The 16,287-nt window shown below is 40.5% G+C and overlaps 1 protein-coding gene across 4 annotated transcripts in view; it reads right to left on the reverse strand.

The window, feature by feature from the left end:
* Window positions 1-16,287, reverse strand: part of ZNF346 (zinc finger protein 346) — a 30,591-nt gene that overhangs the window by 12,167 nt on the left and 2,137 nt on the right. For all 4 annotated transcript variants that reach the window (XM_028102774.1, XM_028102775.1, XM_028102773.1 and 1 more), the window contains exons 2-4: window positions 5,137-5,240; window positions 4,446-4,538; window positions 2,534-2,678 (exon numbers count right to left, since the gene is read on the reverse strand). In XM_028102774.1, coding sequence (XP_027958575.1) covers window positions 2,534-2,678; window positions 4,446-4,538; window positions 5,137-5,240 — 342 coding nt within the window. The remainder of the gene's footprint in view (window positions 1-2,533; window positions 2,679-4,445; window positions 4,539-5,136; window positions 5,241-16,287) is intronic.

Below are 16,287 nucleotides of genomic sequence, written 5' to 3' on the forward strand. Positions count from 1 at the left end.
GAGAAACATCAGAGGTAAATGGTTAAGTAAAGTTGGAGGAACCGCTTTATGGACATCCAAAAAGTAACAACTATGGGGGTCTTCTCTCAGGAAACAGCTGGAAGTACGTAAAGAGTATTCTACAGGGGTGTTTGCTGTACTGTTATTTATAAATATCAAAAAGGGGGAAGGGGGAAATGTTCAACATTAAAGGAATGGTTAAATATGGTATGATGGGCTATTATATAGTCATTAAAATGTTTATAAAGAAGTTTTTAATAACATGGGGATATACAAATGTTACATTAAACAGAAAGCGTATAAAATTTTACACACAATATGATCTTATCATTGTTAAAAGATATATGCACAGTCTTTATGTGTTACTGGTATTCTGAAAATGTCACCAATATTTTAATAGTGTTTCTCTTTTGGTGGTAGGATTTGGGGGATATTTTACTTTCTTCTTTGTACTTTTTGCATCATTTGTGCTAGAATTACTCATAGCGAGTATGCATAGTATCATTTTTATAAACACGATAAGGCTAAAGTATTCTATGTTTATATGGACATATATATATGGATTTAATCTGGATATACATAAAACAACTATACACACAGATACACACACATACACATAACAGAAGATTATAGAAGAAACAGTACTCTACAAAATGTTAACAGTGGTTATCTCTGAGTGGTAAAATTATAGGTACGTTTTCTTTTCATATACCTATATTTTCCATATTTTCTACAACATGCTTCTATTACTTTTACATTAGAAAAATGTTTAATTTCAGAAATAGAGTTCTACACTCACATAATAACATGGAAATGTGCTTAAACTACAAAATTCTGTGAAAAGTAAAAGCAGGATACAAATGGTAGATGCACTTTGATTACAACTATATCAAAACTTATCTGTATGTGGCAAAGCCTAAAAATGAATATGGAAAATAATCTCTTTGTATGGAATCTTTGAGACCTGGCATATTCCAGGAAATTTTCCCATTTATGGAAAAGATCAATCCATATAAAGATAAATGACCTTATAAATAAAGTTCTGTTCTTAAGATAGTTTCCCTTGGCCTAATGTTTTAATCTCTTTGGTACCATTCATGGTTCCAACACCGACTTTATTTTTTTTTAAGTTTACGTATTTTTTTTTTTTTAGCAATCTCTACATATAACGTGGGGCTTGAACGCACGACCCCAAGATCAAGAGTCACATGCTGCACTGACTGAGCCAGCCAGGCACCCCCAACACCAAGTTTAAACAAAAGCCATTAGTACTAGTATAACTTAATGATGAACGAACCATAAGCGAGGCCAATGACATGCTCCAGGTGGTGGATGCCTGAGCAAATACTACATTTCATAAGGGGATTCCACTTATGCTGGCTATCTCAATGATGGTGATAATACTAACAGCAGCAGCTGTCATTTACTGAGCATCTATTAAGTCCTAGGTTCCTTATATACATTATTTCATCCTCATAACCCATAAAGTAGATAGTATTATTAACATTTTATAGGTGAGGAAACTCAGGTTCAAAGAAGTTAAGTCATATAGATGGTAAATAGCAGCATCAGGATTTAAACCTGCATGTCTGTGACCTCAAAGTCCATATTCTGTTGTTTCATAGCATGAACTAGATTTGGGTGTGTTTAAGAGGGTATAATTATGAGTGATTTTTCACCTTATCTTCAAAGTCTTCCAAAACACTGTTGTCTTGTTTCCATAATACAGTATTATAAAAAAGAATAATAAGTGTTATAAATAGTACAGCCAGTTTACTTCTTGGTCCAAAATAAATAAAGAAGCAAAAATTACCAAGAAAAAAATGAAATAAAAATCAAAGAACTTTCATTCTTGGCTGACTGCAGTTAGCACAGGTTAAAAATTCCCAGAAAGTCAGGAGTTAATGAGATGAGAGTGGGGGTTGAGTACCAGTGGTGACAAGATAAAGGGGACTATTTTAGAAGTCACTGCACTGGAAATGAATTCATGACAGTTGCAAACATGGCTTGCTGGGCACCAGTGGCAGCACTAGAGTATCCCGCTTTGAAAAGCAAGTCCCTGTCTTGAGGAGAACAGGCAGCTTTGAGGATTAAAGTGAGCAGGGCATAACCTGAGCACACGAAAAAGACAAGGATTTAGCTTTCAACTTGGAACACATGGTAATAAGGGCAGGTGGAGGCTGGGAGAGAAAAACCTAAGTGGGAGAGGTAGGAGATAGAATGCTCTCATGGTATGCTCGGCCTGGAGGACTTTGGCACCCCTAATTATAATTATTTGTCAGGACAAAAGCTCAGGGCTAAGATGCTTCTACAGAGAAAAACTGATGTAACCAAAGAAAGGGAAGGTAGGTGAGCACAACTCTGAGGCTGCATTTCACTGAAGCTGGGTCTACTTTGATATTTTTAAGGGTTCTCAAAAGTAGTTCAACCTCTCCAAGTCTGTGGCCCCAGTGAGCATTTCTGGTAGCACCTGGCATTGGTGCCCTGAGGATGGGAGGGGTACCGATATAGCACTACTCAGGAAAACCAGTACCTTCCACCTTAGTGGATTGCTGCTTCAGCTTTAAGTTCTTTGCGTGGGTCTTCCCCAGGTAGTGCGACTGGGCCACGACAGGGGAGGAAAAGGTCATGTTACAGATGGGGCAGCACTGGTTCTTGTCTTTGCTTCTGCTGCTCTTCTGGTTGGGAGAAAGAACACAGGTCTGATCACGCCACTGCCCAGCCAGAAAATCTTCAATGGTTCCCCATTGCCCATAGAAGAATGGGAATTCAAGGCCCCCTTCACATACTAACCCCAACCTACCTTTCTGGATCTTTCTCCAGCTACTTCATTTCAGGCTCTACTCACCATTCCCCACTTTATTCTCTGTTGCTTCCTTGCTTTGCTTGGGCCATTCCTGCTACCTAGAATGATCTTCCTCTTTTCCTGCCTGGCGTGTATCTGCTTAGCCTTCAAGGCCCATATATATATACACACACACATATGTCACTTCTGGGAGATTATTACGCAAGAAAACCATTCAGTACACAATTATTGAGCTGCTTTGTGTGGGTATTCAGAAAAAGTTAATCGTCTTCCATCTCTGCATGCCCAGAGTACATTAAACAGACCTTTATCATACCACTTGTCATCCAAACTGACAGTGTCACAGCTTAGGAGGACTTTGGGCATGGACCACTGGACTCATCTGTTTCCCATCCTTAGCACCCTGCTGGAGTCTGGCACACAGCAGATATTCAGGGTTTGCTGAACAAGCAGATATTTGGGTTTTATTTGTTGATTGTGATTAGGCCAGAAAACAATGTATTTCAAGCCTATGTTAAGAGTTCCCAGCTCTCTGAGGTCTGATCTGTGAATAGTATTTGTTACAAGAGCATTTTACAATTTTGGCACTATTGACATTTTGGACTAGATAATTCTTTGTTATAGAGGAAGGGGAATGTCACTTCATTTGAACTACTGGACCACCCCGAGGGTTGAAATAATCAAGATACAAAGAGGTGAAGTGACGTGTCCAGAGTCATACAGTTGGTCTTGTCTTTCTGAATTCTAAATCATAAGCAGAAGGGCCACTAGGGGATGGGTCCAGTGACTTTGGAGAAGGATGAGTAAGGCCCTTCCAAACCTGTGACCTCTATATATAATAGGAAGCAATCTGTAAATTTTCAGTCACTGAACATCCACTAGGAATTGGAATTATACCTCACAATACCCTTAAAAGGTAGGAATTATTATCTCCATTTTATGGGTAAAGTAGAGAGGTGAAGTGATTTGCCCAAAGTCACCAAACCAGTAAGTTGCAGAGCTGGTATTGGGCCCTCATCAGTGGACTTCTCATCCCATGACATTTGAACAACCTCCCATGGAACAAAAATAATGGTACCCCTGAGGGACTAGGATTGTTTCAGCATAATTCTCACAGTATTTCTAAGCTAAAAAGCAAGTGCATTTACACCTCAATCAGAACAGGCATTTGGAAAGGTGTTTTTTCCACTTGTTTATTCAAAACATTCAAGTGCTGAACTCAGCTCTTTCCCTCCCATTTCAAGAAAGCAAGCAGCCTGGTTTCTTTCCCTTTTTTCTCCTTGAGTAGTGAAGGGGAAGCTTCTTGTCCTGCTCCAATAAACCACTGGGTGGTAATGCATAATAATGGCTTGATTTACTGAGTCCTACTATGTGCCAGGCTCTGTGTTTGCTGCTTTTTATAAACCTTCCCTCATTTTAGTTTGGAAAAATCCTAAAATATAGTTGATATTAGCATTCTCATTTTTAGGGAGGACAATATCAAGGCTTAGAGAAGTAACAAGACTTTTCCAAGTCACACAACATGGCCAGGATTTGAAGCCAATTCAGTCTGACTCAAAGCCCACCTTCTTTCCACCACACCAACCTGCCTGTTGGCTTCATCAGAAAGTGAGCAGTCTCAACATGGCAGCTGGATTACCTGATCTGAGTCTAGCTTCTTCGTTTCCCCTTTTAATGTCTCCATTCCATGGATTGCTAGGTATCTCTTCACTTTGTTGGCATGTTTTTTGCTCTGCAAGAACCCAGGAAAAAGATCAAAAATAGCCAAATGCCATTTCATATCTAAGGCACTCAAAAATACTAGATTTCCATCTGATCCATCCTCACAAAAACTTTTGAGGAGGAGAAGGTAGGGGAAGAAACCTAGTTTATTGAGCTCCTACTCTGTTCAAGGCACTTTACATGCTATCAAGTCTAACCTTCACAGCAATCTATGAGAAAATTACCATCATCTCTATCTTACAGATAAGGAAACTAAGACTGAAGATGGTGAGGTGTCTTGCCCAAGATGAGCAGCAGAGTTGTGATTCTAACTCAGGTCTATTTAAAGCCAAAGTGCATACTTTCTACTATACCACACTGAGAGGGAAGATATAAGTATGATGATCCTGATTTGGATGGGAGAAATGAGACAAAGAAAAATTAAGTCAACCTTCAAATCACAGTCAACATGCATGGAGGCAATGTCTGGGTGGCTAGGAAGGAATCACATACACTTCATTGTGCAAGCCAGGGAGAAGTGAAGGCTTGGCACTGACTGTGGAAAATAAAGTATTTCTTTTTTTTTTATTTTTGGAAAGTAAAGTATTTCTAAAGGTACAATGGCATACCTGGTAGTGTGCCAGCTTCTGGGACTCAGAAATGAGCAAGGCGCAGCAAACCTTACACTGGGTATTGGTAAAGAGACACTGGTTCTTCTGGATCATGTGCTCCACTACAGAGAGGAAAATAAAAAATCTTTGAGTTAAAAACCTACCTCAACAGCACTGTCTTTGAACCCGGTCTCAAATGTAGGCACTGAGTAATGGAATGCCATATCGTTATATCTCGACACACCTTAGTCACTCCTTCCCTATGCTTTCATGACTCATGCTATATTCTCATATCACCTATATAATAACTTTACAATTTTGTGTAAGCCAATTTTCTTTACTAAGTAAATTTTTTTGAGTTATAATTGATATACAACATTATATCAGTTTCAGGTGTACAATATAATGATTTGATATTTATATATATTGCAAAATGGTCACCATGATAAATCTAGTTAACATCTGTCATCATATATAGTTACAAATCTTTGTCTGGTGATGAAAACTTTCCAGATTTACTCTCTTAGCAACTTTCAAATATACAATACAGCATTATTAACTATAATCACCATGATATAAATTCTTTTAAAAAGAAATCTTTAGATCATAAATTTAAATAGGTACCAATTGAGCGCTGTGAATTGTGCAAGACTGTTGAATCATAGATCTGTACCTCTGAAACAAATAATGCAATATATGTTAAGAAAAAAAAAAGAAGATAGCAGGGGGGGAAGAATGAAGGGGGGGAAATCGGAGGGGGAGACGAACCATGAGAGACGATGGACTCTGAAAAACAAACTGAGGGTTCTAGAGGGGAGGGGGGTAGGGGGGATGGGTTAGCCTGGTGATGGGTATTAAAGAGGGCACGTTCTGCATGGAGCACTGGATGTTATGCACAATGAATCATGGAACACTACATCAAAAACTAATGATGTAATGTATGGTGATTAACATAAAAATAAAAAATTAAAAAAGAAAGATACCAATAAAAATGAAGTAATTCTAGACCGACACTGGTACCAGAGGCTTGGAGCTCGCCTTATAAAGACTATGAGAGCAGCAACTGTGAAGAAAGGTGTTAAGACATTTTTCCCAGATAGAATCAGAAAGATTGAAAGACTTGAAAAGAGAATCATTTTTATCACTTTTTTAAAACTGTAATAATAAATTCTGTATCTTTTTTATTATTTGTGAACATTTTCTGTGGAATTAAAAATAAAGCAACACCAACATTTATTCCACTAAAAGATCAATAGCATTTTCTGATTTTATTATTTATTTTATTTTTAAAAAGATTTTATTTTTATGTAATCTCTTCACCCACTGTGGGGCTCAAACTCATAACCCTGAGATCAAGAGTTGCACGCTCTACTGACAGAGCCAGCCAGGTGTCCTGCATTTTCTGATTTTAAAAATTTACATTGGTATAACTGTACACAGCGTTTTGGTTAGAAAATTGTATTGGGGTTTAGTTATTGAAAGACTAGAATATTCTTTTTTTTTAAGATTTTATTTATTTATTTGACAGAGAAAGACACAGCAAGAGAGGAAACACAAGCAGGGAGAGTGGGAGAGGGAGAAGCAGGTTTCCTGCGGAGCAAGGAGCCTGATGCGGGGCTTGATCCTAGGACTCTGGGGTCACGACCTGAGCCGAAGGCAGACGCTTAATGACTGAGCCACCCAGGCGCCCTAGAATATTCTTTTTGTATGGAAAGAACGTGAGTTTGTTTATTAAGGAAACATTAAAAATTGGTTTCTTTCGAATAAATCAGAAGATTTGAAAAGCAATTTTGGAGGATAAATATCAATTAGAAGATGCTGCTGGATGATCTTTTACCTTCATGAGAAAAGGTAAATTAATCCTGTTATTATATAGTAAACACAAACTATTATCTAATACCAGTTAAATGTGTGTGGTACAAATCTTGGTTAGGAACTTGGGCTCCCCAGGCATGCTGACTTGGGTTCAAATCCTGCTGCTGTTTCTGTGACTGTGATTTTATAGAAATTACTTAATCTGAGGGCGCCTGGGTGCCTCAGTTGTTAAGTGTCTGTCTTCAGCTCAGGTCATGATCCCACCATCCTGGGATGGAGCCCTAAGTTGGGCTCCCTGCTCAGCGGGGAGCCTGCTTCTCCCTCTCTCTCTGCCTCTCCCCCTGCTCTTGCTCTCTCGGGCACATGCTCTCTCTCAAGTAAATTAATAAAATCTTAAAAAAAAAGAAATTAATCTCCATCCTGTGGTTTTCCTCTGTTTATAATGGGAGTACAGAAGCCCTCCCTTATCTGGCAGTTTCACTTTCTGTGATTTCAGTTACCTACGGTCAACCATATTCTGGAGGCAGATGATCTTCCCTCTCACACATCTTCAGGTCAGTAGTAGCCTAATGTTATGTCACAATGCCTACATCATTCATTTCACTTTATCTCATCATGTAGACATTTTATCATTTCACATTACCACAAGGGTAAGTACAGTAAGATATTTTGAGAAACAGAGATACCACATTCACATAACTTTTACTACAGTAAATTATTATAATTGTTGTTTTATTAATAGTTGTTATTGTCAATCTCTTACTGTACTTAATTAATTAATTAATTAATTAATTTATTTGACAGAGAGAGACACAGCAAGAGAGGGAACACAAGCAGGGGGAGTGGGAGAGGGAGAAGCAGGCTCCCCGCGGAGCAGGGAGCCTGACGCGGGGCTTGATCCCTAGACCTGGGGATCATTACCTGAGCCGAAGGTAGATGCCCAACAACTGAGCCACCCAGGCGCCCCTGTGCTTAATTTCTAAATAAAACTTTATCACAGATATGTATGTATAGGAAAAAATATAATATATATAGGGTTCAATACCATCTGTGGTTTTAGGCATTCACAGCAGGGATCTTAGAATATATTCCCCATGAATAAAGGGGACTACTGTACTGGAAACATGTATCTCATAGAATGTATTATCCTTGTGGTTTTCCATACAAAGCACTTGGTGCCGTGCCTGGCTTAGTTAGTACACGTTCGTTGTCAACGGCGAATGTTATATGTCAAATTCTTTTTTGGGTCCTGTGCTTCTGAGAAAACTAATTATTTTCTAGATTGTACCTGTGAATATATATATATATTTTAAAGATTTTAAGTAATCTCTATACCCAACGTGGGGCTTGAACTCACAACCCCAAGATCAACAGTTGTATGCTCCATGGTCTAAGTCAGCCAGGTGCCCTAAGATATTTCTTATTCTAGAACTTGGTAAGTGTTAAAATTTTTCTTGATCAGACTTTGAAACACTCAATTCACCTAACATATTATACAAGTTCTACACTGTAGGAAACCATGACATTAACTATTCTTAATTGTTGGGTGGGGAACTAAGCCTTACCTTTGGGGAGGAAGTAAAATTTCACTCAAGGCATGAGTTCTATCATGACACCAATAATCTGAGGCAGGGACAGAGTCCAGAAAACTCTGAGGGGACAGCAAGCTCATGTTTTTTATCTTCCACTCTGAACCAAAACGAGGTCAAGATGCCCGGGAGGGAGGTTCTTGGTAGGAAACTTTTTTTTTTTTTTAAAGACTTATTTATTTATTTGAGAGGGAGGGGCAGAGAGAGAGAATCTTCAAGCAAGACTCCCAGCTGAGCAGGGCGCGGCAATGTGGGGCTTGATCCCATTACCCATGAGATCATCACCTGAGCTGAAACCATGAGTCTGATGCTTAACCAACTGAGCCACCCAGGTGCCCCTTTTGGTAGGAAAGTTTTTAAGGTGACTTTCCCTACTTTACAAGATCTAAAGCTTATCTGTGCCAGCCCTTTTGGGCAGAAAGGCTGCTGTCTGGCTGTATTTCTGCCCCTCAGAGTCACTGTTTATTTCCCCATTTTTCTCCTATGGTGCTTGGTAAATTTTTGTGAAAGACCTTGCTGGCCTCAGCTGGGTTCAGAGAAACCAAGGGAAGTGGGTCTGTGAACACATCTGGGCCAGAGCTTTTATTTTAACCAACTCAGCCACCCAGGCGCCCTCAGAGCTTTTATTCTAAAGGGAGGATGAGAAGATCCTCAGAATGCAAAGCCCGTTAAGAGTCACACTCCAGTCATCCTCCCCTGACCTGGAGATGTTGGATATTTTCTTTTTTTTAATTAAAGAAGATGAGGTTCTTTTTCAAAGATGTTCAGAATCTGACTCTCAAAGGCTAAACAGGGCAGGGACCATGTATGACTTTGTATACCAGTATCTAGTACAGTACCCGACCCATAGCAGGGCCTTGGTGAGTATCTGCTGAATGAATGAAATGCACCTCTCTAGCCTCAGGGAGTATATCCACACAGTCCACAAATATGTATCTGGAATGCTTTTTTTTTTTTTTTAAGATTTTATTTATTTGACAGAGAGAGACACAGCGAGAGAGGGAACACAAGCAGGGGGAGTGGGAAAGGGAGAAGCAGGCTTCCTGCGGAGCAGGGAGCCCCATGTGGGGCTCGACCCCAGGATCCTGGGATCATGACCTGAGCCGAAGGCAGACGCCTAACGACTGAGCCACCCAGGCGCCCCTGGAATGCTTTCTATGTGCCAGCACTGAGGCCATATCAACAAGCAAGACAGAATACAAAGTAAATAAAAAGCAAAATAGTGACAGAGGGAGAAATGCTATGAAAACAAAGTAAGTAGCTCTCTCTGTAAAATAAATAAATAAATAATCTTAAAAAAAAAAAAAAAGAGGGGGCGCCGGGGTGGCTCAGTCGGTTAAGTGTCGGCCTTCGGCTCAGGTCATGATCCTGGGGTCCTGGGATCGAACCCTGCATCTGGCTCCCTGCTCGGCGGGGAGCCTGCTTCTCCCTCTCCCTCTGCCCGCTGCTCTGTCTGCTTGTGCTCTCTCTGTCTCTCTGCCAAATAAATAAATAAAAAATCTTTAAACAACAACAACAAAGTAAGTGGTAGAGAATGATAGGGGCAGTATAGTCAGTGAAGACCATCTTATAAGGCATCAGCCATAAGGAGGTCTGGGGGAGGGTGCCTGGGTGGCTCAGTTGGTTAAGCGACTGCCTTCGGCTCAGGTCATGATCCTGGAGTCCCAGGATCGAGTCCCACATCGGGCTCCCTGCTCGGTGGAGAGCCTGCTTCTCCCTCTCCCTCTGCCTGCCTCTCTGCCTACTTGTGCTCTCTCTCTATCTCTGTCAAATAAATAAATAAAATCTTTAAAAGAGAAAAAAAAAAAAGGAGGTCTGGGGGAAATAGTGTTCCAGCCTGAGACAGCACCAGGTCTCTGAGGCAGGGATGAGTTTGGCATATTCAAGGAATGGAGAGGAGGTCAGTGTGGCTATAGTACGGTGAATGAGACAAAAGTGGTAGGAAATAAAAGTTGGAGAGGCAGTGGGAGGCCTATCAGATCATGCTGAATGAATATATGGCCTCAAAAGCCATGATTTGAACTATGGATTTTGTTTTTAGTGCCATGAGAGGCAAAAAGATCTGGCTTATATTTCAAAAAGATCACTCTGATCACTGTGTCAGCAGACTGTATGGGGATGCCAATGAAAGCTGGCAATGGAGATAGAGAAAAGTGTATGGCTTTGGAATTACATTCCAGAAGTAGATCTGATATGCAATTTCTTAGATTGGATGTGGGGGAGTGAAGGAAGGAGTCAAGAATAGCTCCTAGGTTTTGAGCTTGAGCAACTGAACAGATGAGATGAAAACTGGATGACAGCCTTGGAGAATTTAAGACTTTTCTTTGGCTATGTTAAACATGAGTGGTCTATCAGATATATGGGTAGAGATATCAAGTAGTCAGTTGGAGATTCAAGTCTGGACCTCAAGGGAGAGGTCAGAGCTGGAGATTATAAATTGAGAATCGTTAAGTATATCAATCATACTTTAGGCTATGGACTGGAAGAGAATGCCTAGTGTAGATGGAAAAGGAAAGAGGTCCTGGGACTGAGTCTTGGAGCCCTCCAAGCCCTGAGACAGAACTGTCCAGCCAAGCCCTTCCTAAATTCCTGACTCACAAGAACCATGAGAGTTTTACAAGTTTGGAGAAAGCTAAGGTCCACATTGGGAAAAAGAGCTTCCATAAATTATCAGAATTCTGAGAAGGTGGCCTGAATGTGTGTCTCTATTGCCCTGATATGCACATATAACTTTATTCATTTATTTATTTTTAAAAAGATTTTATTTATTTGTGACAGAGAGAGGGAAAGTGAGCACAAGCAGGGGGAGTGGCAGACAGAGGGAGAAGCAGGCTCTCCACCGAGCAAGGAGCCTGATGCGGGACTCAATCCCAGGACCCTGGGATTATGACTTGAGCCGAAGGCAGGCGTTTAACTGACTGAGCCACCCAGGAATCCCTCCATCTACAACTTTAATCCAACTACCAACTACCTCCCCAGAATGGGACAGGTTTGATATAAGAAATTAGATGCTTAGAAAACCATTGGAAAGGCACTGAAGGTACTTGGTTGGGCCTTCATAAATGTCTCTAGGAACAGTATATGACTGTTCCACAGAAAGCTATAGTTTGAGGCCTCCATTGCAACCTTCCTGAAAGTAAGAAGCTTCCATTGTCAATGAACCTACATCTCAGCCTCTGAAGCTTGATAATGGATTCTGGAATACTGATGGAGGATGATCTCATAGTTCCATGACCTTTCTTGATAGTAACAATAGCCAAAAGTCATAGGAATATGATCTTCACCGCATTTCTGTCTTCCAAACCTATGATACTGGCAGGATTGGATTTGTATCCATATTGTAGCCAATCAGAAGATGTACAGGACAGAGACTGAGAGATCTAGCACAGGGCTGATTTTCACAGGGTCAGTGAAGTATGGACAGAGAGAACTAGTGTAGAGAAGCAAGATAATTCATAAACTTAAGGAATGTAGGAGAAGTAGTATTTGGGAGACAAATGATCATGATACCTCAATATAAGTTACAACTGTCTTCAGGTGACTTAATGTGCTTAAAGTTGCCTTAGGATACTTAGGGCCAGAATAGCTGGTCACTGCGTGACTAAATGACCTCCTATATTCCAATTAATGGTGAACACTGCTAATCTATAATGACTTGCCTTGGCCCCATATGTGGCCTTAGACTCTTCAACTCAGCTCCACAGAAATTCATCAATTTCTGTGTGAAGATGGTCCTCAGAGATGTAAATGATTTAGTAGCCTGCTTATTATGGCTTTTTGGGGGGTAGTGGATTTCTAGGTACAGCTACAGTTAGAAAGCAGCATACAACAAAAGATCCTAGTAAAAGCAAGCTGGATATCATCTACCAGTGGGTCAGAAGTGTTAGGCAATGTAGTCTAATGGGCAGGGTGGTCTACAAGAATGAATTGAACAGTTAGCCCCACTAAGATTACTTAGCCTCAGTACTTCTATTTTGGGAATCCATACTGTTGATGGTCTGAAAAAGCTCAAATTTTATCATAGAAAAAAGGCATGAAGAAAGCAAATGTAATGGTACCGAGATGTGGTGTTAAAATTATTCTACTTAGAACACGTATAAAGCAGAGTTGAAGGGCACCCAGGTGGCTCAGTAGGTTAAGCGTCTGACTCTTGATTTCGGCTCTCGCTGTGATCTCAGGGTCATGGGATTGAGCCCCTCATTGGGCTCCATGCTGGGCATGGAGCCTGCTTGAGATTCTCTCTTTCCCTCTCCCCCTCTGCTTCCTGCTCTCTCTCTCAAAAACAAAAAAACAAAAAAAAACAAAAAAGCAGAGTTGAGCTGAAAGTACAATAAATAAAATGAGAAATCCACGAGAGAAAATCAACATCAAAGTAGAAGACAGAATCAGTGAACTTGCAGATAGATCAATAGAAACATTCAATCTGAAGAGGAAAAAAAAATGGAAGAATAATGAATAGAGCCTCAGAGACTTGTGGGATACATAAAGCATACCAAACAAATATATATGGGAAATCTCAGGAGAGAAAGGAGTAGAAAAAAAATACTTGAAGAAACAATGTTTGAAAACTCCCCGTATCTGATTAAAGAAAAACATTAATCCATACAGTCAAGTCTCAAGTCTCTTGCGGCACCTGGGAGGCTTAAGCAGCTAACCATCTGCCTTCAGCTCAAGTCATGATCCCAGAGTCCTGGGATCGAGCCCCGCATCAGGATCCCTGCTCAGTGGGAAGCCTGCCTCTCCTTCTCCCTCTGCCTGTCGCTCCCCCTGCTTGTGTGCTCTGTCAAATAAATAAATAAAATCTTAAAAAAAAAAAGCCTCAAGTCTCTCAAAACAGGATAAATACCAAGAGATCTACACCCAGATACATCATAGTCAAACTACTGAAAGATAAAGATGGGGTGCTTGGGTGGCTCAGTCAGTTAAGTGTCTGACTCCTGGTTTTGGCTCAGGTCGTGATTTCATGGGTCTTGAGATCAAGCCCCTTGTTGGGCTCTGCACTCAGTGAGGAGTCTGCTTGAGGATTCGCTCCCTCTGCTCCTTCACCTGCTTGTGCTCTCTCTCTCTCTAAAATAAATAAATAAATACATAAATAAATTTTTAAAAAGAAAGATAAAGACAGGAACTCTTTAAATTAGCAAGAGAAAAATGACTCATAATGTATAGTGGAATAATTTGATTAACTTCTCATCTGTAACAATGAAAGCCAGAGGGCAGTGACATAACAGTAGTGAGAAGATCAAAACTGTCAACCAATAACTCCATGTCCAGCAAAACTATCCTTCAAACATTATGCTAACTGACAGAAGCCAGTCACAAAAGGCTACATATTATACAATTCAATTTATATGAAGCATCCAGAATAGGCAAGTCTATAGAAACAGAAAGGGAATGAGTAGTTGCCAGAGGTGACTGCTAATGGGTACAGGGTTTCTTTCTGGGGTGATGAAAATGTTCTGGAATTACTGGTGATGGTTGCACAATTCTGTGAATATACTAAACCACTGAACTGTATATTTTACAAGGGTGAATTTTATGGCATATGAATTATGTATCAATAAAGATCTTATTTTATTTTATTTTATTAAAAGATTTTATTTATTTATTTGAGAGAGAGAGAATGAGAGATAGAGAGCACGAGAGGGAAGAGGGTCAGAGGGAGAAGCAGACTCCCTGTTGAGCAGGGAGCCCAATGTGGGACTCGATCCCGGGACTCCAGGATCATGACCTGAGCCGAAGGCAGTCGCTTAACCGACTGAGCCACGCAGGCGCCCCAATAAAGATGTTATTTTAAAAAATTATTCTTTAAGACTGAAAGCAAAATAAAGACATTCCCAGATAAAGACTGAGAGAATTCACTGCTAGCAGGTTTGCTTTGCAAGAAATACTAAAGGAGGGATGCCTGGGTGGCTCAGTTGGTTAAGCAGCTGCCTTCAGCTCAGGTCATGATCCCAGGGTCCTGGGATCGAGTCCCATACTGGGCTCCCCGCTCAGCAGGGAGCCTGCTTCTCCCTCTGCCTGCCACTCCTGCTTGTGCTCTCTCTCTCTCTCTCTCTGACAAATAAAAAAATAAAATCTTAAAAAAAAAAAGAAATACTAAAGGAAGCCCTTCTAGCCGAAAAGAAGTGGTACCAAGTGGTAACTTGAATCCAGAGGAAGAAAAAAAGAACACCAGAAATGGTAAATATGTGGGTTAATATAAAAGACATTATAAATATTTTTTTCCCCTAATTTCTTCTCTTAATTTCTTTAAAAGACATATTGTAGGGGCGCCTGGGTGGCTCAGTCGTTAAGCGTCTGCCTTCGGCTCAGGTCATGATCTCAGGGTCCTGGGATCGAGCCCCACATTGGGCTCCCTGCTCAGCGGGAAGCCTGCTTCTCCCTCTCCTTCTCCCGCTGCTTCTGTTCCCTCTCTCTTTGTCCAATAAATAAATAAAATCTTTATAAAAAAAATAAATAAAAGACATATTGTATACGGGTGCCTGGGTGGCAGAGTCAGTTGGGCGCCTGACTCTTGGTTTCAGCTTAGGTTGTGATCTCCAGGTTGTGAGATGGAGCCCTGCATCTGACTGTGCACTCAGCAGCAGAGTCTGCTTGAGATTCTTTCTTCCTCTCCCTCTGCCCTTCCCCATTGTGCCGCCCTCTCTCTCTCTCTCTAAAATAAATAAATCTTGGGCGCCTGGCTGGCTCAGATGGTTAAGCGTCTGCCTTCAGCTCAGGTCATGATCCCAGGGTCTTGGGATCGAGTCCCACATCGGGCTCCCTGCTCCTTGGGAGCCTGCTTCTCCCTCTGCCTCTCTCTCTCTCTCTCTGTCTCTCATGAATAAATAAATAAAATCTTAAAAAAAAAAAATCTTTTTTTTTAACATTTTTATTTATTTTAGATTTTATTTATTTATTTGAGAGAGAGAGAATGAGAGACAGAGAGCATGAGAGGGAAGAGGGTCAGAGGGAGAAGCAGACTCCCTTCTGAGCAGGGAGCCCGATGTGGGACTCGATCCCGGGACTCCAGGATCATGACCTGAGCCAAAGGCAGTCGCTCAACCAACTCAGCCACCCAGGCGCCCAATAAATTTTTTTTTTTTTAAAGATTTTTTTAAGTTTATTTGAGAGAGAGAGACACAGTGAGAGAGGGAACACAAGCAGGGGGAGTGTGAAAGGGAAAAGCAGGCTTCCCGCCAAGCAGGGATCCCGATGCGGGGCTCGATCCCAGAACCCTGAGATCATGATCTGAGCCGAAGGTAGATGCTTAACGACTGAGCCACTGAATAAATCTTAAAAGAAAGACATATTGTATGAATCAATAATTACAACACTGAATAATTAGGTTTATAACATAAATCGATGTAATATATATGACAATAATATACATGACAATAATACTACAAAGGAGGGGGAGGAATGTTTTTATATTTTACCAGAATTAAGTTGGTAGTATTAATTTGAAGTAGACTGTGATGAGTTAAGATGCATCTTGTAGTCCCTTGGGCACTAATAAAATAAAAAAGTAAAAAAAAAAGTATAAAAAATATGAACAGAGAAATTAAAATGGCCCACTAAAAAATACTTAATACAAAAGAAGTCAGTAAAGGGGAAAGGAAAGAACAAAATGTAAAGGAGATAAATAGCAAAGTGGAAAATGTAAATCTAGCCATACGAATAATGAAATTAAATGTGAACGTCTAAACAGCCCACTCAAAAGGCAGAGACTGTCAAAGGATAAAAAATCAAGATCTATACAATGAGATTCTATTTTGCAACAAAA

The sequence above is a fragment of the Eumetopias jubatus genome, unplaced genomic scaffold, assembly GCF_037043125.1.
Source record: "Eumetopias jubatus isolate StellerSeaLion01/CBP00866 unplaced genomic scaffold, mEumJub1_p1.0 scaffold_5, whole genome shotgun sequence".
NCBI lineage: Eukaryota > Metazoa > Chordata > Mammalia > Carnivora > Otariidae > Eumetopias > Eumetopias jubatus.